We start from the raw sequence: 22,778 nt of genomic DNA, 5'->3' as shown, positions 1-22,778 counted from the left end.
TGAAAGAACCTACCAATCACTTCCTGAAAGAGACCTGAAAATGAAAATTCCAAAGCATATTGTAGCTAAATTCCAGAATTATTAGATTAAGGATAAAATATTGCTAGCAGCCAGAAAGAAACAATTCAAATATCGAGGAGCCACAATCAGGTTTTCCTACAACCTATCAGCCACTTAGCAGCTTCCACTTCAAAGGACCAATGGGCCTAGAATGTGATATTCCAGAGGGCAAAGTTACTTGGATTGCAGCCAAGAATCAACTATCCAGCAAAATAAATCATTACCTTTCAGGGGAAAAGATGGACACTCAATGAAATAAGAGAGTTTCATTTATTTTTAAGCAAAAGGACAAAGCTGAACATAAAATCTGATCTTCAAATATAGAACTCAAGAGAAATATAAAAAGGTAAAAAGGAAAGGGGAAAAACTATGGTTTTTTTAAAGTTAAAATGTTTAGATTCCTATATGGGAAGATGACATGTTTAACTCTTGAGAACTATATTATTTGTTAAAGGTATACTTAGAGGATAGAGGAATAATTTGACTTTGCTGTGATGGTATTAAAAAAAAAAACTGTGGGTGGAAAAGAGATTGTATTGGAAGAAGATGTTAGGGAGATAAAATGGGGGAAATTGCATCACATGAAGAAATAAAAGAGACCTGTTATGGTTGAAGGAAAGAAGGGAGGGGGATGAACATTTTGTGAACCCTAATTTCATTGGATTTGGGTCAAAGAGAGAATATCAGACATATTTAATTTAATATAGAAACTTGTCTCGTCCTATAGGGAAGTAGGAGGAGAAAGGGGAAAGAAAAAATGAAGGTAATAGAAGGGAGAACAGGTGCAAAAAGGGGGGCTGTTTGAGGAAGATAGTAATATGAAGCAAAACATTGGTGAAGAAGGAAAGGAAGATAAAGAAAAAACATAACTTGGAGAAAATAAGGTAGTGGGAAATACACAGAGTTAGTAATTTTATCTGTGAATGTGAATAGGATCAACTCTCCCATAAAATGGAAGTGGATAGCAGACTGGATTAAAAGCCAGAATTCTACAATGTGTTGTTTACAAGAAAAGCATTTAAAGCAGAGTGATACATACAGGATAAAAAGAAAAGGCTGGAACAGAATCTGTTATGCTTCAGGTGAAGCAAAAAAAAAAAAAAAAAAAGCAAAGTGATTTTTGCTCTCAGATCAGGCAAAACCAAAAACAGATCTAATTTAAAGAGATAATGAAGGAAACTACATCTTGCTAAAGGATACCATAGATAATAAAGTAATGCAAATTTTTCCTAAGAAAAAAGCTCTAGGGACACATGGATTTACATGTGAATTATACCAAATATTTAAAGAATAATTAATTCCAATATTATGCAAACTATTTGGAAAAATAGGGAATGAAGGAGTCCTACAAAATCCCTTTTATGACATAGATATGGTGCTGATACTTAAACCAGATAGAGTCAAAACAGAGAAAGAAAATAATAAACCAATTTTCCTAATAAATATTGATGCAAAAATCTTAAATAAAATATTATCAAAGAGATTACAGCATGTTATCCCCAGGATAATACACCATGACCAAGTAGGATTTATACCAGGAATGCAGGGCTGTATCAATATTAGGAAAACTATTAGCATAATTGACTATATCAATAATGAAACTAACAGAAATCATATGATTATCTCAATAAACACAGAAAAAGAATTTGACAAAAATCCAACAACCATTCCTATTAAAAAACACTAGAGAGTATAGGAATAAATGGAGTTTTCCTTAAAATAATCATCTATTTGATTAAATAGATTTGATTAAAAATTTGATTAAAATAAAGCATCTATTTGAAACCATCAGAAAGCATCATATGTAATGGAGATAAATTAGAACAACTCCCAATAAGATCAGGAGTAAAACAATGTTGCCCAATATCGCTATTACTATTAAATATTATATTAGAAATATTAGCTTTAGCAATTAGAAGAAAAAGAAATTAAAGGAATTAGAATAGGTAACGAGGAAAGAAAATTATCACTCTTTGCAGATAATACAAGATATACTTAGAGAATCCTGGGAAATCAACTAAAAAACTATTAGAAACAATTCACAACTTTAGCAGAGTTGTGGGATACAAAATAAATCCACATAAATCATCAACATTTCTATATGTGACCAACAAAGTTCAGCAGAGAGAAACAAAGAGCACTATATGTCAATAATATAAAATATTTGGAAGTCTACTTGTCAAAACAAAGTCAGGAACACAATTAAAAAGCACTTTCCACACAAATAAAGTCAGATCTAAACAATTGGAAGAACATCAAGTGCTCATGAGTAGGGTCAGCTAATGTAATAAAAATGACAATTTTACCTAAATTGATCTACTTATTAAATGCTATACTAATCAAACTTCCAAGAAATTATTTTTCAGAGCTAGAAAAAAATGGTAACAAAGTTCATCTGGAAGAACAAAAGGTCAAGAATTTCAAAGGAATTAATGAAAAATGCAAATGAAGGTGATCTAGTTGTACCAAACCTAAAACTATATTAATAAACCAATGGTCATTAAACCATTTGATACTAGCTAAGAAATAGAGGTGTTGATCAGTTGAATAGATTAGGTTTACAAGACACAATAATTATGTCAATGATTATAGTACTCTAGTATTTGATAAACCCTAAGACCCCAATTTCTGGGATAAAAACTCACTATTTGACAAAAATTGATGGGAAAATTGGAAATTAGTATGTCAGAAACTAAGCATTGATCCTCACCCAATACCATATACCAAGATAAGATTCAAATTGGTTCATAATTTATTCATAAAGAATGACACTATAAGCAAATTAGAACAACAAAGGATAGTCTTATCTCTCAGATTTGTGGAGAAGGAATAAATTTGTGGCTAAAGAAGAACTAGAGTACATACCGGAATATAAAATGGATAATTTATATTATATGAAGTTAGAAAGTTTTTGTACAAACAAAGACAATGCAGACAAGATTAAAAGGAAAGCAGTAAAGTGGGAGGTGGGAATTTACATCCTAGGGCTCTGATAAAGGCCTCATTTCTACAATGTATAGAAAATTGAATCAAATTTTTAAGAATACAAGCCATTCTCCAATTGATAATTGGTCAATGGATAAGAACAGACAATTTTCAGATGAAGAAATAAAACCATTTTTAGTCATATGAAAAAATACTTTAAATCACTATTGATCAGAGAAATGCAAATTAAGACAACTTTGAGGTATCACTACACATTTCTCAATTTGGCTAAGGTAACAGGAAAAGATGATGAATTTTGGAGAGAATGTGGAAAAACTGGGACAGTAATACATTGTTGGTGGTGTTGTGAACTGATCCAACCATTCTGGAGAGCAATATGAAACTATTTCCAAAAAGCTATCAAACTGTGTGTGCCTTTTGATCCAAAAGTGTTTCTACCAGGTCTGTATCCCAAAGAGATCATAAAAAAGGGAAAAGGACCCACATGTGCAAAATGTTTATAGCAGCTCTTTTTGTAGGAGCAAGGAACTAGAAACCAAGTACGTGCCCATCAGTTAGAGAATGGCTGAATAACTTATAGTATATAATGCAATGGAATAATATTGTTTTATAAAAACTGATCAGCAGGATGCTTTCAGAAAAGCCTTCAGACACTTACATGAACTAATGTTAAATGAAGTAAATAGAACCAAGAGAACATTGTACACAGCAACAGCAATACTATATAATGCTCAATCCTGATGGATGTGGCTCTTTTCAACAGCAAGATGATTCAGGCCAATTCCAATAGCCTTTTGATGGAAAGAGCCATCTGCACCCAGAGAGAGGTCTATGGGGACTAAGTGTGGATCACAACATAGTATTTTCACTTTTTGTTTGTGTTTGTTTGCATTTTGTTTTACTTCTCATTTTTTTTCCTTTTTGATCTTATTTTTCTTGTGCAGTATGATAATTATGGAAATACATATTGAAGAATTGCATATGTTTAAGATATATCGAATCACTTGGGTTCTAGGGAAGGGGTGAAAGGAAGGAAGGGAGAAAAAAATTGGAACACAAGATTTTGCAAGGGTGAATGTTGAAAACTATACATATGTTTTGAAAATAAAAAGCTTTTAAAAAGTAGTATATTTTCATTCTTAGTAGTAGTAGAAATTTAATACTTGTTTCCTTTCTTCTTAATTTCCTTTCTTTCTTCATATGCCTTCTTCCACTATCTCCTTTTATCCCTGAGTCAGATGATAAAGAGGCCTTACTCCTTTCCACAATTAACTCCTCTATTTGTTTGAGTGATTCCATTACATTCTACCTCCTACCAAAAAAATTATTCCCAATGTCATCTCCACTCCTCCACTTATTTTCAACTTCTCTCTCCCTACTGGTTCACTTTCTTCTACATACAAATATGTCTGTATCCCTCATCCACAAAAACTACTCATTAAATCCTTTCATTCCCACTTAATTCTCATCCTATATGCCTTCCTGTTTTTTGTGGTTAAACTCAAAAAAGGACATCTTCAAGAAGCACTTCCACTGAATTTCACTCGCTCTGTTAAGCACTTACAATCTGGGTCCTGATCTTACTTTTCACTGAAACTAATCTTTCCATAGGTTTTGACATTGTTTCCTTGATACTCTTTTTTCTCCAGATTTTTGAGGCAACTTTCTCTCCTGATTCTCCTCTAATACATCTGACTGCTCCTACTATGTCTCCTTTGCACAATCCTTTTCCAGATCACACCTTTTAACCCTAGGTGTCCCTTGGGATTTTCTCCTGAGCCTTCTGCCCTCTCTATATATTACTTCACTTGTGATCCCATCTCTTCCATAATTTAATTACCCTCCTTATACTGATGATTCTCAAATTGACTTATCCTGCCCAGTTTCTATTCTGACTTCCAACTGCCTTTCAAATATTTTGAATTGAATCTCAAACTATGTCCAAAATAGAATTCTCTCCCCACTTCCTTCTACCTTCTCTAGTACCATAGAAGACACTGGACTCATCTCTGACCCCCTCCATATGCAATCTTTATTTTTTTTCCATATCCAATATTTAACCAAAGCATGTGGGTTTCACTTTTGCAACATCTCCAAGTATTCCTCCTTCTCTCCACTTACATTACCATCACTCTGGTACAGTTTGTCATCACCTCACATCTGAACTATTGAAACAACATGCTGAGGGGTCTGCCTGCCTCATGTTTTCTACTCCACCCCCATCCCACTGCTATTCAGCCATGTAAGCTATTTACCTTAAGTGCAAATTTAACCAAGTCAAACATCCCAACACACACTCTATAAATTTCAGTGGTTCCCTATTACCTCCAGGATCTAATACAAAATACTATTGAGTATTTACAGCCCTTCAAAACTTAAGATCTCTCCTGCCATTCCAGTATTCTTATACTTTACTCTCCAATATATATTCTTTAGTCTAATAACCCTGAATTCCTGGATGTTCCATGAATAAGGCATTTTCTCTCTCAGCTACAGGCATTTTCTGTAACTGTCCCCCTTGCCTGGAACACCTTCCTTTCTCATCCTCACCTCCTGCACGTTGTCTTCACCTCCCTGGTGTCTGCTAAGTCCCAACCAAAATCTCATCTACTGGAAGCCTTTCACAATCCCACATAACTCCAGTGTCTTCCATGCATTATTACTTCCCATTTATATAATATATAGTTTGTTTTGTCAATATTTATATGTTGTCTCCCCCATTAGATCATAAGTTCCTTGTTAGGGAAGGAATGGTCTCTTCCCTATTTTTGTATGTCCAGAATTTAGCATAGTCTCTAACTTGTAGTCGATGCTTAATGTTTATTGATATTGATCTTCCTCAGGATAATCTAAAAAGGAGATTTTTGTTTATCCAGATTATTGAAAATTTAGGGAAAACAGCACAATGGCATGAAATCCATCCAGCCACAGCCCGAGGTCATCACTCCTTCCTGACTATAGATCACAAAAATATTTGCCTCCCTGCCACCTTATTTCCTTGGGCCCATCAGTGACTAGAAGTCCAAGAAGGAGGAATACTTGGGAGATGTTGCAAAAGGTGAAGTCAGTGTTCTAGAACATCTATCCTCAGTAACTTGGGACTTTCAGATACTGCATTTCATCCTCTTCAGTTCTATCTTGTGTTTTTTCTCCTTCCTTGTCTTCCCAGGATATCTGTCTCAGAGATCTCATTATACCTTATACCAGAACCCTAGTAAATGAAGTCCTGGGAAGACAGCCTTATGCCTGGAACACAACCAATTGGAAAGTATAGGGGTGCACTTACCTGACCCGTGGTTATATACCCGTTTTCCAGGTGTTCAAAGAGATTTTTTTCATACATTCTACCAATAAATGTTTTCCTAGGATTTAAAATGTTTTAGACTGCCCAAGTTCAGTAAAACTAGTTATTTGATAAATTTAAGCTTAGAATTCAGATCTTCTCATTTTTTGTTTAGTGTCTAAAAGGACAGCATTATGCCTCCCTTTAGAAAAATACAAAGAATCAACAATAAAGACGTCATTGATATTTGGAAACAACAGAACGGTGAAATGTCTCAGCAAATATTTTGTATGAATATGGAGGAAACATGAGGCAATGGGCAATATTGGAAAGAATCCCAGATCCAAATCCTTTTTCTGTAACTCTATCTATATGCCTTGATCAAGCAACATCCTCAGGTCTTAGAATCCTAATCTATAAGAAAATCTTTAAGGGACTTTACAACTCTGAATCTATTATCCTATTATTCTAACTGCTTAAATAGATTGACATATATTAAAGTTTTATGGATAAAGAATAGAAAATAGAAATTAAACCTGTGTTTTCATAAATACAGGTTATTTTGGCTGATGAAATTTCCACCTCAAATACTAGTCAGTATCCTCTGAAACTTACCATCTTAAAGAGATATCTAGAACATTTAGAGATTGAATTATTTGCCCAAGGTCACAACCTAGTATGTGTTGAAATTAGAATGTGAACCCAGATTGTCCTGGCTTAAAAGTCAGCACTTAATTTATTATACCACAATACCTATGCAACTAACTTTATGAGAATATTTAATCCAAGCTTTTAGATTTTGATAAGTTGTGAACATATCCAAACAAAATGGTTATTTTGAATCATGAACACAAAAACCATCTAGGGACTGTTTTAATCTTACTTAATTGAATGAGAACTATTCAGAAGAATTTCCCTACAGACATCTTGGGAATGCCCACTTTTGCTTGAGAATTTCTGACAAAGAATCAGAAGGCTATACAATTTCTCATAGGCAATGGAACAAAGATCTTGAGTGAGAATATCATATTAACAGGAATGTCTCTATCATCTCTAGAACATCCTTGTGGGGACTCAAGATAAAGGGGTAGGTTTCCAGACTGCCAAAAACTATTTTAAAGGATTTTCCTGTTCTCCTTCTCAACGCTTTATCAAATTTTTTTTCATATTTCATCATTGTCAGGACCCACTAGTGAAAATGATAGTATGCAGTTTAGGAACTCTCCCATTTAAATGTGGGTATGTAAAAGAATTCTGGGTTGAGCAATCTTCCATCTGGAATCATAGGATAACAATCATAAGTAATTCTACCAATCACAAGCATCACTAAATAATGCATTTTGCAAATATATTTAGTTTTACATTTCCTTATTTTAAAAGTTGGATATAATTGTGCTATCTTACTTAATGGAGATATTGTTCTTTGACTTGATATGCTAAAAGAAAGTACTAAGTTGAAACAACAATCATAACCACAATAAAACAATAATAGTAATCAAAATGTACATAACATTCTAAGCTTTACAAAACAATTTATCTTGACAGCAACCCTGGTGCTTCACAATTATTTCATGGTGAAATAATTAAAAGCTTGGTATAGTACTTAAAGCTCTGAACTTGGGATCAGGAAATTCTAGGGTCAAATACCAGCTCAGAAACTATAACTTGGATGTCATGTTAGCCTCTCTTAGCCTCAGTTTCCTTATCTGCAAAATGAGTGTGACCCTGTACCTATCTCATAGGTTTGTTATTAGGAAAAGCAAATGAGACAATATATTCAAAACACTTTGCAAAACTGAAAATCATATATATATATATATATATATATATATATATATATATATATACTAGCCATCGTCACCATCATCCTCATCCCCATTCTACAGATGAGATATCAAAAGGATTAGAGGTTTTATTTGCCCAGGGAATACAGGTTGTGTCTAAAGTATGATTTCAATATAGGATTTGACTCCAAGTCTTACCTTCTAACATTCTACCTTTCAAATAGATAAATACATTAAAATGGATTATGAGAAATTATAATGGTATATTTATGATACCCTATTTTTGACAGCTTACATGTACCCTACTATCATTCAATGTTTAAAAAAGCATCCAGGATAGTGATATTTATGCATAATCTCTTCTCTTCTTCTCTATTAATTCTGTGTGGTAAGGGAAAGATGACTGAAATTTTCAGGAAATAATTATTCAATTGCTAATATAATCTGAGGCATCCAAAAGAAGGGGAGAGGAGCTATACAAAGCTATACAACTGGACAATGCAAATGTTGATCCAATTTTCAAAAAAGGGAAAGAAGGTAGATTCCTTAAATTATAGACTAAAGAACATAAGTAATTTTCATTTCTGGAAACTGGCTAGGAAAAAATGACCAAAAGGATCATTTACAAACACATGAAAAAAGGCAAGTGTTTTGGAATTATCAGAGACATACAGATTATGCAATATATAATGCTTGCCCCACAGAATAGTGATTAGAGGGTCTACATTAATGTCAATCTAAGAAGACCTTAATGGAGTATTGTAGGTTCTGCCTCTGGCATCCTTCAATGTTTTAATTAACAGTTCAGATGAAAGCACATATATTTATCAATTCTATGGGTAACACCAATCTAGAGTGGATAGTTCATACTTTGAATGTCAGAATTCTGATTGCTAAAAATCTCAATGGACTCAACCCAATAACATTAGATTTAATAAGGATAAACAGAAAGGCATAAATTTGCATAAAAATCAGACACATAAGAACAAAATAGTGGTGGATATAACCGGAAAACAGTTCATGCAAAAAAAGACCTGAGAAACTTGAATGAGGTTCAAGTTCCATCAATATCATTGAGAGTATGATAAGGCAGCTCAAAATAATTAATATGATCTTATTACGATATGACAAAACAGTCATGTCCAAATTGAGTGACATAATGGCTTCTTTGTACTCTGGCCTTTGATGTACCACACTGGCAGTATTATATTCAATTTCAGTTGCCATATTTTTGGATGGACACAAAAAAATTGCAAAGGGTCAGGAAGAATGAACCAAAGATAGGGAAGGAATTCAACACTACATCCAATGAGGAAGGGAAGAAAGAATTCAGGAGGCTTCTAAACAACAGTGACAGAGGGATAGAGCTGCAGTCTCCAAATATAAGGAATTTACCATAAGGAAGAGAAACATTAGGTTTGTTCCTTTTGGCATTACAGGATTAAAAGGTAGAAGAAGGTATGGAGGCAGATTTCAGTATAATCTAAGGAAAACCTTCCTAACTCTTAAAGTGATACAGAGATAGATTGAAATATCTGAGTAGAAGCTGGGATGTGGTTAAAGAGGGGACTCATGTCTCCCTACTTCTCACACTCACATCATTCTTTCTGTCCATGTACCTAAAATCATAGTTCAGAAGGATCATCCCTTACCTGGAGTATTGCAAACTACTTTCTAATTGGTCTTATCTCTTTCCACGCTAATCTACCATCCACACAGTTATCAAGCATGATTTTCCTTAAGCACATATCTGATCACATAAGTCTCCTACTCAATAAAACAAAATGGCTCCCTTTTTCCCTAGGATACTCTGCCATTTTATTTTTGAAGTCTTTCATAACATGGTCCAAATTTATTTTGCAGTCTAACTTTATATCACTTTCCTTTTAGGATGCTATTGTTCAGACAACTAGGCTTTCTCTCTTTTCCTCACACAAGGTAGTCCAACTCTTGCCCATATGATACGTACATGCACCTCATGCCTATAATGGACTCCCTTTTGTAGACTTCCCCATTTCCTTCCAAACTAAATTCAAACACTGTCCTGATACCAAGCACTGGTACTCTCCTCTAAATACTTTGTATTACTTTTGTTTTTAGAACATTTTATTTTTGTTCAGATGTTTCAGTCATGTCTGACTCTTCCTGACCCCATTTGGAGTTTTCTTGGCAATGATACTGGAATGGTTTGCCATTTCCTTCTTCAAGTCATTTTACACATGAGGAAACTGAGGCAAAAAGGATTAAGTGACTTTTCTGGGATCACACAACTAGTAAGTGTCTGAGGCTGGCTTTGTACTCAGTCTTCCTGACACTGGGCTTGGCACTCTATCTACTGAGCCACCTGGCTAAATAATAAAATACTTATATTTTATAAATATAAAAAATATTTATTCAATGTAAACTTATAAATGCACACTCTCTACCCTAAAAGAAAATGTTCTCATTAAAAACAGAGACTATCATGTTCTAGTACCTAGCTCAGAATCTTGCAAAAACTAGGTATTTAATAATCGTCAGTTGATGATCTTCTAACTCTCGGTTTCCATGACACCTTGCAAGGTTTGAAGTTTAGAAGGGTCTTAGCATCAGTTTGGAAACAGTATTTTTTACATTCAATTCTCTGTTACTCTCTCAATCCTACAACTTCAAATATGAACTAATATCTACTAAAAAACTAAAGAATAATGCATAACACTGTGGTGATTTTGGTAGTAGCATTGGGCTTTTTAAAAAATTGCTCACCTTTTTAACCATTTTAAATACTCTAATTGTAAAAGCTTCCAGTATCTGGCAATTCTCCAAGGCAATAACATAGTCTTGAAGCTCCAAAGGATTATTCAGAGAAATGGGCCAATAACGATGGCATTTGATGAATCCATCCTCTATTTCTTTGGTCATCATGGCAATGACGTTAGACTTATTTTCCCAAACCATTTGCCAAAAGTCTTCTGTGGTTTCTGGAAGAGGTCCTTGGGTTGCTATGTAAAAGTATTCTTCTCCTGAATTCAATATTCGGATAAAGCTTGCATTGATATAACCCTGCCTTTCTCCAAGTGGAACTCGTGTACCATCATCTATACCACATAGAAACAGAAAAAATACAAAATACAAATTTCTAATTAGTATTTGTCTTTCAAATATGATTTTTCTATTCCTGTCAAAAACTGTGCATAAAAGTGTTAATTCATTTTAAGTAGTAAATATGACAGATACATGAGGATAATTTTTCATAGGCATGTGAGAGACTATCTTGTATTCTGTTCTAATTAATTCAGTGAGCAAATTTTCAAGCCAATGAATAAAAATATGTCAAATTTATAAATTTTAAATTAAAAAGGACAGGCAAATATTTCTCTTATCAACTTAGACATTATTCTAACTACAGATTCGGAGTTAGACCAGATCGATAAATCAGCCTCTACAGGACATTTTCTCTGTGCCCAGTATTTTGCTAAACACAGATATTCTCTCAAAGATATCCCTAACCCAATTATGCAATAAAATCTTATAGTTAACCATTCTCCAACTGAAAAAAGTAGTCAAAGTAAAGGAAAATTTTCTTCAGAATTCAAAGAAATCCAAACTAACAATGCTATATGAAAAATAAGCTAATTCACTAATAAATAGAGAAATGCACATTAAAAGTAACACTAAGGTTCACTTCATAAGCATCAGATTAATAAGGTTGACAGCTGGGGCAGCTATGTGGCACAGTGGATAGAGCATCAGCCCTGAAGTCAGGAGGACCTGAGTTCAAATTTGGCCTCAGACACTTAACATTTCCTAGCTATGGGACCCTGAGCAAGTCATATAATCCCAAGTGCCTCAGCAAAAAAGAAAGGAAATAAAAGGAAGGAAGGAAGGAAGGAAGGAAGGAAGGAAGGAAGGAAGGAAGGAAGGAAGGAAGGAAGGAAGGAAGGAAGGAAGGAAGGAAGGAAGGAAGGAAAAAGATCAAATAAAGGTGAAAAGGACCCACACATGTACAAGGTAAAGAATTAGAAACTGAGTCAGTACCTGTCAATTGTGACTGGTCAAATAAATTGTAGCATATGTATGCAATAAATATTATTTATTGTATGGTAAGAAATAATGAAGAGGATAGTTTCAGAGAATCATGATAGAACTTAAATGAACTAATGTAGAATACAAAGTAAGAAACGAGGGAAATCTTATGCAGAAATAGCAATATCATAAGGACAATTTTCAAAGCCTTTAGAATTTGAATTGCTAAAATGACTAACCTAATTAAAAGACAACTCAAGATGAAATAGATTACCTGCTTCCTGATAGAGAGGTGACAGATTCAAAATACACACCAAGACTTATTTTCTTATCATTTTTTGAATACGGCCAATATGAGAATTTATTATTCTTTACTATATGTACAATTGTAACAGTGGATTTTTCCCCTTTATTTTCTCAATTGAGGATAGGGTGGAAACAAGCAAAGAGAGATATGAAAACAACATTTAATTAAAAACCAAAAAAAAAAAATCGGTACATCATACACAGTTTTAATATGATCTTTTCAGTCCAGGGCTTGGATTTTGTAAGTGAAAATGCCTGACTTGGGTATTCCCACTGTGTATACATTCTCTATTTATATAGAGAGGCAACTTGCTTATTAATTTCCTGGGGCACTGAGAAGTTAAGTAATCTGCTTTAAGTGTCACATAGGGCATACAAATCATAAGTGATACGTGAATCCAAATGGCACTTCCTGACCTGAAAGACATTCCATCATTTATAAACCTATATTGTCTTTTCTTAAAGGTTCAGTAGAATTTCAATCTTCTTTTCACTATTTCTGATTACTTTTTAGTTTCCATGGCTTCTCCAGGGATAATTTTCTTCTCTGCCACTGTATTAATACTTCTTGAAGATAGAAGGGCTCTTTGTATGAAGAAATAAGTCAGCCTGGACCAAGAGAGTTCAGACTTGCCCCTCAATGTATTTCTATACATTGTACCTAACCTAGAACATGTGATATTATTATGAGGGTTCAATTACCATAAACCATATAATCTAAGCTTTTTTATTGGAGGCAATCATGCCAGGAGCTAATTTGTATTCACAAGTTCAAGAATTCTATAAATGGGATGCTTCCCATGAGGAACTTTCATGGGGCTGCTAGCTCATTGCTTAGCATCCACTAAAACTTAATGTTGTAGAAGGGAACATGAGAAATCTGATGAGAACATCAGAAGACCTGAATTCAAATACCATTTCTAAAACTGTGTGACCTTGGACAAGTCATATTAACCAATATGCCCAGTTTCTTTACCTGTAAAATGATGGGGAATCGAATGCATGACCTCTGAAGTCCCTTCCAACTATAGCTCTAAGACCTCATGAAATCAGTCATTTGCCCTTAAAGGATGAATGCAACACTACCCTTATAATCAATCAGTGTTTCTATATATAAGTCTATCACCAATAGCTGAAGATGACTTCCCAGGTTTTACTTCTAATTTTCAGGACTATAAAAGCCTTCTCATTTAGTACTTCCAAAAGTAAATTTTTGAAAAAATTATGAAAATTATTATTTGCTTACATGGAACAATATCTCGGTATCTGTTTTTATCTCTGTTTTGTGGAGCATTTCCCAAGATGCAGGCATCAAGTGGCTGTATGTGTTCTAGAGCCTAAAAATAAAGAAAACAAGAATGATGATCTCTCTTCTACAACAAAAGATTAACTTTTACTACAGATTATTAATCCCTAAAGCTCCTACTTAGGAAAAATGAGAACCATAGATTTGCTCCATGAAGACATTTGGTCAGGAGTGTGTTAGAACCAGCTCGGGAAAACTGATTGCTAAATTTTCAATGTGAGCATCTCTACCTTGGAAACCAGAAAATGCTACAACTCAGGGCTTGACTTATTGTTTTCATGACTGTCTAGATTTAAGCAGTAAAGAAAGTATTAATAATGCAGATTAAGCTAAAAGAGTGTGACTTGCCTACGTTTTTGGGAGAATCAGTTATTAAACATTTGCCAACATATCCTTGAATAGTCTCTGTCATGATTCATTTATTCTACTGTTACACATTTAGAATGAATAAGAAAAATCCAATATTTATTATCTTTAGTACTTACTTTTTTCATAAAAGGACTGGAAAAAAATGAAAGATTTTAGTCAAGATATCCATATCCCAATGATTAAACAAGTCTTGATTTTGATAGAGTAACCAAAAACAATGGTAATATTAAACTTTTTGAAAATATTCTTTACTTATCCATAAAACATGCATATAATAAACCAGAAAAATAAGGTTTATATCTACATATAAGTGGGTAGTTATATAGATTAGAGCTTATATCCCTTACCCTAAGAAGAAATAGCTTTTGAGAGGGCAAGAATTCAAGAAAGAATTATTCAAATTACCTTTCCTCTTAGATGTAAAGAATACACATCATATCAGTTTTGAACATTATTTGCACAATTACCAAAAATTCCATGAACGGTTCATTTCCTTCTATCTGCTTTTCAATGGCTTCAATCAGATGTTTGAGGGTCGCCATCAAGTGACAACTCTGTAGAACTGGCCTAATCTCAGATACTTCCGTTAGTTCTTCCTCAGAAACAATATTCAAACCTAAAGAGAGGAAATGACAACCATATGCAATATTTGAAATTGTATTTGATTTCCTACAAAAATTTAACCTAAATTCTTTTTAAAAAAAATATTGAAACAAGTCATGGAGTCTCAGATTTCCATTTCTCAAATATAGTTCTTTTGGATCCATGTTCTATTCTAAGTGAACAATGTTTGACAAATTAAATATTTGACAAATGAAATCTCAGACTCGATGGGCTGTCCAAGTCTCATCCTTGTATAATTAATAATATCTGAGCCTGGAGTTCAATTTAAAACTTCCTGACTCTTCACATGGAATTCTACCCACTATACTACCTAGTTGTTCCATTTTAATTACTGTGCATGTAAACATTCACCACTCCCACCTCCATCTCAAAAATGTCTATTTTATATGTTGCATGGAGTAGGCACTAAATAAATATTTGTTTAAATGAATTGGACCCAGTCAAGGGGACATCAAGCCCAACATGTAGAAGAATGAAGAAAATACCCAAACTCCAAATACTATTGAAAAGAGCTAATAAAATTTAGGAATGAGAATAGAAAGGAGGCAGTTCACAGTAGTTCACAAGAGAGAATACCAAAAAAGAGAGTTAATGATAAACCTCATGAATATAAAACACAGGGCACTGAAACTGTCTTTTTAGGTGAGGCTCATTAATTAGAGAATGCTTGGACAAATTAAAGCATATATGGCAAAGTGGAATCAGAAGTCTGGAATCAGAAAGACTCATCTTTCTGAATTCAAATCTGGTCTCAGACATTTATTAGTTATTATGATCCTGGACAAGTCACTTAACTTTGTTTGCCTCAATTTCCTCATTTGTAAAATAAGATGAAGGAAATGGCAAACTGCTCCAGCATCTTTGCCAAAAAAAATTGAATCATAAAGAACTGGATATGACTGAAAATGACTGAACAACAATGTAATGAAACAATATTATGCCATAAGAAATAACAAAAAAGAATAGATTCATATAAAACTAAAAAAAAATTCTATGAATTATAAATTCTAAGAAGGAATTCCCCCAAAATCTAGCAAAAAGCCCTCAATTAAGAAAGAAGTATATATTGAGTTGAAATTAATTAAATTAGAGACTAAGTAAATTGCATCCCAGGTAAATAAATATTTACACAAATATAAATAGGTGGATCAACCCCCAAGTAAAGACCCTGATAAATATAGGCAATTAATGTATACATGGATATTTTTTTTTAAATTGGTGTCATTGGGTGAGGGAGAGAAAAATGGTCAGGGAATTGCTTATTCTTAAGCAACACTCTACAAATCTAAAATCATTTTCTATCTGAGATCATCTTTGTATTTACTTTGTTATTTTTATATTTATCTCCTTGAAATAGAATGCAAGCTCTTTGAAAGCAGGAAGTGGGTTCATATTTGTCTTTGCACCGCCAATGCTTAGCAAATGATAGTATGAACTTAATAATTGCTTGCTGAATGACTATAACAATTATAACATTTTGTCTAGAGTTACAATAACTCCACAAAAAACAATTAAGTGGAAATCCCCCCTTTGAAAAAAACAAAAGCACTGATAATAAGAGGAAGAGATCTTCTTTCTCTGTCCTTGCCATGTTTTCCCCTTTTCCCACCAAACCATAAATTGATCAACCTCTGTCTTTGAATGGGTATCTATCACTCCAAGGGAAAGAAAACACATTGCAATCAAAACATAGCTGCATCTAAGAAATACCTGGATCATGGGATGATCCAGCACACGGCCCATCTTCATTGTTCCAGGCCTCAGAGCTATAGCTTGCTGAGTTCCTCCAAACACTAGAACCAGTCCTAGGGAAAAAAAAAAAACCCTCCATATTTATTCAGTCATCTAATTGAAGTGTGCACCTTAATAAAATAACCTGTTATCTACTCTGATGAAAGGAAAAAGATATAGGTAATCTCCCACCTTCTGGATATAGCCCTTATGTGGATTTTAGAACTTACATTAAATAAAGGTGATCTAATATCCTGGAATATAATTTTTTTAATGGATTAACCTTTCTGAAAATTCCATTCATGAGGAGTCAGAAAAAATTGAAGTTTTCCCATCCTACCCCATTATAGAATTCTTCCCTGTTCCCTACTTACTTACATGTTCAAGCTGAATTGCCTCTCTCTCTCACTAATCTTCCTATATTTCTGGTTCATACCTTCCCTGGGTTGGGTGAGGTAACTAACCCTCTTGCTTTAAAAGACTTCCTGGTTTGGGGTGGGTAAGAATGGGATAAAAGGAAACAAGAAAGGGTAAATATCTATTCTGCAATAATTATCTCAATAACTAACAAAAAGACTTACTGTGATATTAGCCCTTAAAGAAAATTCATTTGATAGAACTAAGCAAGATTCAAATGATCTCCTTACCACTGTTCACCAGATTAGCTTCATAATAAGCAATCATTTACCAATTTTATTCCATTATTAGATATTGACTGTCAGAGAAGACAGATGGTCTAATCTAAGATAATCTCTCTATTTACCCTCTCTTGTTCTAAAAATCCAGGTATTTGTTATTTTTATCTTTTCTGCATGCTAGTAAATTCCATTTATTTCAACTGGAATTTTATTCTGATGATTGAGTTTTGCCCACATTAAAAACAAAAACTAATTTGCCCATTGTGAACAGGCATATCATTGGCAATGCATCTCAAATTAAACAGAGTCCTTTGGGACTGCTAAGTGGCGCAGTGGATAGAGCACCAGCCCTGATGTCAGGAGGACCTGAGTTCAAATTTGACCTCAGACATTTAATACCTTTTAGCTATGTGACCCTGGGCAAGTCACTTAACCCCAAAGATAGAGAATCCTTTAGGCCTGGCAAGGCCATTCAGATTTCTACTGCCTTTGATTTAGGATAAACTAAATTAAATTTACTCAAGTGGAAAATAGTCTCATGGCATTTCTTGCCATTAAAGCAATAGCAAAATGAGTTAACCTTTGTCTATTGCTTTCTACAATTCAAAACACCTTGTTTTCTTTTTCCAACTTGTAAGTAATTTGGTTGTTATTATTTCAAGTTGTACTCTTTCAAAATGTAGTGTTATTTCAGGTGATTTTACACAGTTTAAATGGTCCTCACATTCATAAGAACCAATCAAATGATTTGCAAATAGCAAATTTCCACACACAAGCTGACCAAATAAATAAATAAATTATAAGAATAGAAACTTTTCTTGTACTCCATAGTCAAGCCCTTTGAAGGGATAGGGACTGAGTCATTGGTAAAAGAAGTCCCTAAGTAAAGAAATTCCTTCTATTTATACTTGGTTTCCATGTATTCTGAGACTTAAAAATCTTAAGAGAGTTGACTAGAGTTCTGAGAGATTGCCCAATCTAACATGAGGCTTAGAGGTATAAGAGGCAAAAGTTGAAATCAGGTCTTCTGGCCTTCTCCATTACCATCATGATGCCTCTCAGGGGCAAGCAACAAATCATCAAGGGAAAGGAATTCTTCAAAACACAAAAGGATAGACTATGTAGGACTATGAGAAAAACTTAAATAGTATCCATGGATCTTAAGCCTAAAGCCAAGTCAGGAAAGAAACATAGAAGGGAAGGGGAGGAAAGAAAGAAAGGAGGTAGAAAATGAAGCAATATGAAAAGGGAATGAGAAAGAGAGAGCAGTAAGAAATGTTAAAATGTTAATAAACTAATAAGTGCCAAGAAAGTGAATGAAGGATCCATTTGAACAAAAGGATTCTACCTCCAGTTTCATCAGTACACATTTGTCTCCCTACTCCTTTTATCCATTTAAAAAAGCAACCATGTTGTTATAATGCATGCAAGATGCTTGACAATATGATTGCTCTTCAAGTCATTTTTCAATTATGTCCAAGTCTTCATGACCCCATTTTGGGTTTTCTTTTCCAGTTCATTTTATAGGTTAAGAAACTAAAGAAGTCACATCGTTAAGACATTTCTGAGATCATATTTGAACTCAGGAAGATATGTTCAGGTGCTCTGTTCACTATGGAATCTTCCTCACCACATTCATCTTTATATCATGCCGGAAATCATATGCATACTGGAGGTCACAGATTCTCAAAATTGTTATTGTTTCCTCTATTATATTGTCCATCTCTCATATTTGGTATGCTCTTGCTCCTCACTTCTGCTTGGTTTCTCTAGCTCAAATCTCACCTGCTTTCTATGTTGTTCCCCTTTCATTCCCTCTCCCCAAAGCAGCTAATAATAGTGCTTAACCACTGAGATGAACTCCCTTTACAATGTACATATTTTGTATATACTTGTATTACATAGTTATTAACATGTTACACTTCCTCTTCTTCCCCATCAGAACATAAGCTTCTCAAAGTCAGGGTAAAGAGCACATACTTTTACCTTTCTTTGTATTCCAAAGGACCTAGGTTAAAATACCAGTAATATTTACTCACCCTGTCATTTTTAATGAACTTGTCATCTTGAAAATGATGGTGATTGGATCAGATTGCCTCTCAGGCAGCAAGAGGTCAATGATAGTATGACTCTAAGGCACTCATCAATTGAAAGTTAATAAAGCTGTTTACTCTTCTTTTACCTTTCTTTTTATACCCAGTATAATCTTAGTACAATGTCTGGCACAGAGTAAACATGTTTGTTGATTAACTTCCTGGGATATATTTTTTTTCTTTGCCAGGTCCAAGAAAGAATAAAATTACAAGAGCCTGTAGCTGTTTTCTACTGGTTCAAGTAAGAGGAAAGACGATCTTGCCAGAGTTAATTCCTCCATTTCTGCCCAAATATCTTTCCTTTATCATCACTGAATCATAGAATCAGTGTTAGAAAGGTCCATCAGGGATATGACTCTTTCTAACAATGAGCTGATTTAGGCCAGTTCCAATGATCTTGTGATGAAGAGAGCCATCTACACCCAGAGAGAAGGCCGTGTGAACTGAGTGTGGATTACAAAATAGGATCTTCACTCTTTTTATTATTTGCTTGCATTTTGTTTTCTTTCTCTTTTTTTTCTTTTTGATCAGATTTTTCTTGTGCAGCATGATCATTATATAAATATGTATACATATATTGGATTTAACATATATTTAACATGTTTGACATATATTGGATTACCTGCCATTTAGGGGAGGAGGTGGGGGGAATGTGGGGAGAATTTGGAACACAAGGTTTTGCAAGGATCAATGCTGAAAAACTATCCATGCATATGTTTTGAAAATAAAAAGGTTAATTTAAAAAAAGAAAGAAAGGTCCATCATCAGCCATCAAGCATTGATATGTGTGAGGCACTGTGCTATGTCCTGAGAATAAAAAAAAAAAAAAAAAAAAAAAAAAAAAAGGTCCTTTACATGACCTCCAAGATGTTTTAACACAGAAGTTGCCAGAGCTAGCTTAAGCCATCAGAGTCTAAGATCAGTTTTCAAACATAATACAAATCAAGGCTTGATTTTTTTATTTGTTGAAGTCTAGGCTTGTGAAAATTAGTATTAATGTTAATAATGCAGAACAAAATTCTAATGGTAATGCACTTACATTTTCTTTAGTGCAATGGTTGTCTCACACCCTTACTACACCCCAAAACTGAAGTTTGGAAGGGAAGAGAACTCTCAATGCATATACTAATTTTGAACAGATCTGTCAACATGTAGCAACAACTATGTTAGGGATACAAAGAAATATGGTATAGAAAAATGGGATGATGAATGGATCACTGGGTCTAGAGTAAGGGGCCTGAGTAATCTTATCTCTTGTCATATACTACTTGTGTGACCCTGTACAAGACACTTTCAGGGGCCTCAGTTTTCTCATCTGTTTGGCCAAATGTCCTTTGAGTTTCCTCCATATTTAAACTTATGATCCCATGATCATGTAATTGATAGATATAGATGTAAATATAGATAAAAATTACATGAGTTATAAACAGTAATTATATAAATATAAAATTGCCCTTTCTCCTTAAGGAATTCACAAACTAGTGAGCAAGATTAGAAATATACATTCAAAATGATAATACCATAAAGTTCATAAATTCTGAAATTTCATTAGATGATCATAATCTTTTCTCATTCCAACTCTCCCACTGCCTTGCAACCCCCAATCCTCTTCTTCATCTGCACCATGATCTTAAATCTTTGTACCCTTCAGTTCTTCTTTAAGTCATCATCTATACTAATCTCTTCTCCATCTTGGCCCATTGGTGAATCTCTTCAACTTCATATTGACTTCTTTTCTCAAGTCCTCATCTTTTCATTTTATCGAGGGTCTTGTCCTATTGATCCTCATCTTTAGACCATTTCTATCATCTAATGCTTTTACTCCTCCTCATGTTCTGATAAACGAAGCTGAAGAAAACTATAAAATAATGCTAATTGGCTCCTTTACAAATTTCTGTTATTTAACTTCAACTGGGCACTCACTATAACAAGGTCATCTTTACACCTCTCTAATTTACTATCCCCTTCCTTATATAGTCTTTTTCAAACTTTTTCTTCCTTCCTCATTCCTTCTATGGTTTCTCCTGCCATTACCCTCATAAATGAGAACTTTCTCATATTTTCCTTAAAAAAGTAAGTCATTTACTGACCATTCCTTCTTATCTTCTCCTCCTCATTTCAACTTAACTCAAACTTCCATCATCATTGTTGTTCAGTCATTTCAGTTGTGCCCAACACTTTATGACCCCATTTGGGTTTTCTTGGCAAAAATATTGGAGTGATTTGCCATTGCACAGTGGTGGAGTAAGAAGACAACTATACTCAGTTTCAGGAGAGAGCTTGGTTACTGGATCAGAGAGTTAGATGCTTTGTGACGCCAAAGCAAGTTACATTTCTGAATATTTCTAACTCTCACTTTCCCCATCTACAAAATGGGAATAATCATGTTTTACTACCTAACACATCAGATGGATATAAGACAAAGTTTTGTAAATCTTAAAACCAAAAAAAAAAAAAAATGTGAGTTATTGAGTTGTAAATGCTATCAATAGTTAAGCAAAATAAGTAGCTCTATTGTTCAGATAAGAAGTTCACCAAGTTAAGATTTGATTGAGACCTTGAAAGATAGGGGGTAGTCAAAGGTATACAAAAGAAGGGCATTTAGGAGCAGGAAGAAATGCATAGGTATAAAGCTGGGAAAGTTCAGAAAGTATTTAGGAGATAGTGAGTAGATGGGTTAGGTTGGAGCAGAAGAGAAGTCAAAGAAATTAAGATTGGAGAGGTGGCCTGGAAAAAATAGCTAATGAATAGGATAAAAAATTTATACCTTAGTCATTGAGAATGGGAACCACTGGAAGGTCAAGCAACAAGGCAATGGTGGGAGAGAGGCAGAGATTATTCAATATAGAAATAAGTGAAATAAATCAAAATTCTCCCAGGTCAAAGAAGCTTAACTACAGGGTTTATAGGTCCCTGAGATCTATGAATAAATTTAGGAGAAGTCCATGAATTTGAATGGGAAAAAATACATTTTTATTTTTCACAAACTTTTGACTGAAGTATTCTATCTCCCTTAATTATGACATTCTGAGAAAAAGTTCATAGGCTTTTCCAGACAGCTAAGCAGGTCCATGACACAAAAAGTAAAGAACCCATATCCTAAGATATTAATTGTTCCATGAGAGCAAGTACAATATTTCTGGAAGGTGAATTAGCATTTAGTCCATCAAGGTTAAGATTTAGGTCACTGAAGTAGTCATTCAATTAATGGTCTTTCAGTAACCCAAAAGAATAAATGAAATTTCCAAATCATTCACACCAGGGCTTATTATAATGCTTCCTTCTACCATTTAATGGGGTTAGTGAAAATTATATAACAGTACTGTGAAAAAATGATCACAGCAAGTAAGCATTAACACAGGATGGCTCCTGCTTGAAGGTCTAGAAAAGAGAATCTCATAAAATAATCCTTATGATCTGTTTTAAAATAGCCCAGTACGCTACTGGTATCCAGGCAATGTCAGAAGATCTAAAAGGAATGCCGCCAGCAAGTTGGACAGACCTCTTGTGGAGGATTTATAAGAGGCACAAAAAAGGGTCACACAGACTTATAGGGCATGGATGGATTGCAATCTGTATTGATGAAGGGAGTAGCCACTTCAATGAGTTCCCAGATACAATGTGGGAGAAAAA

General features: G+C 34.1%; 1 protein-coding gene across 4 annotated transcripts in view; it reads right to left on the bottom strand.

Annotated features, from left to right (window-relative positions):
• The window catches only part of PTPN20 (protein tyrosine phosphatase non-receptor type 20), a 159,612-nt gene that overhangs the window by 20,341 nt on the left and 116,493 nt on the right, over positions 1-22,778 (bottom strand). For all 4 annotated transcript variants that reach the window (XM_051981907.1, XM_051981906.1, XM_051981908.1 and 1 more), the window contains 4 exons: positions 16,394-16,488; positions 14,527-14,675; positions 13,631-13,721; positions 10,819-11,150 (listed from right to left, as the gene is read on the bottom strand). In XM_051981907.1, coding sequence (XP_051837867.1) covers positions 10,819-11,150; positions 13,631-13,721; positions 14,527-14,675; positions 16,394-16,488 — 667 coding nt within the window. The remainder of the gene's footprint in view (positions 1-10,818; positions 11,151-13,630; positions 13,722-14,526; positions 14,676-16,393; positions 16,489-22,778) is intronic.

The sequence above is a fragment of the Antechinus flavipes genome, chromosome 2, assembly GCF_016432865.1.
Source record: "Antechinus flavipes isolate AdamAnt ecotype Samford, QLD, Australia chromosome 2, AdamAnt_v2, whole genome shotgun sequence".
Lineage (NCBI taxonomy): Eukaryota > Metazoa > Chordata > Mammalia > Dasyuromorphia > Dasyuridae > Antechinus > Antechinus flavipes.
This window is presented reverse-complemented; position numbering and strand designations above follow the sequence as displayed.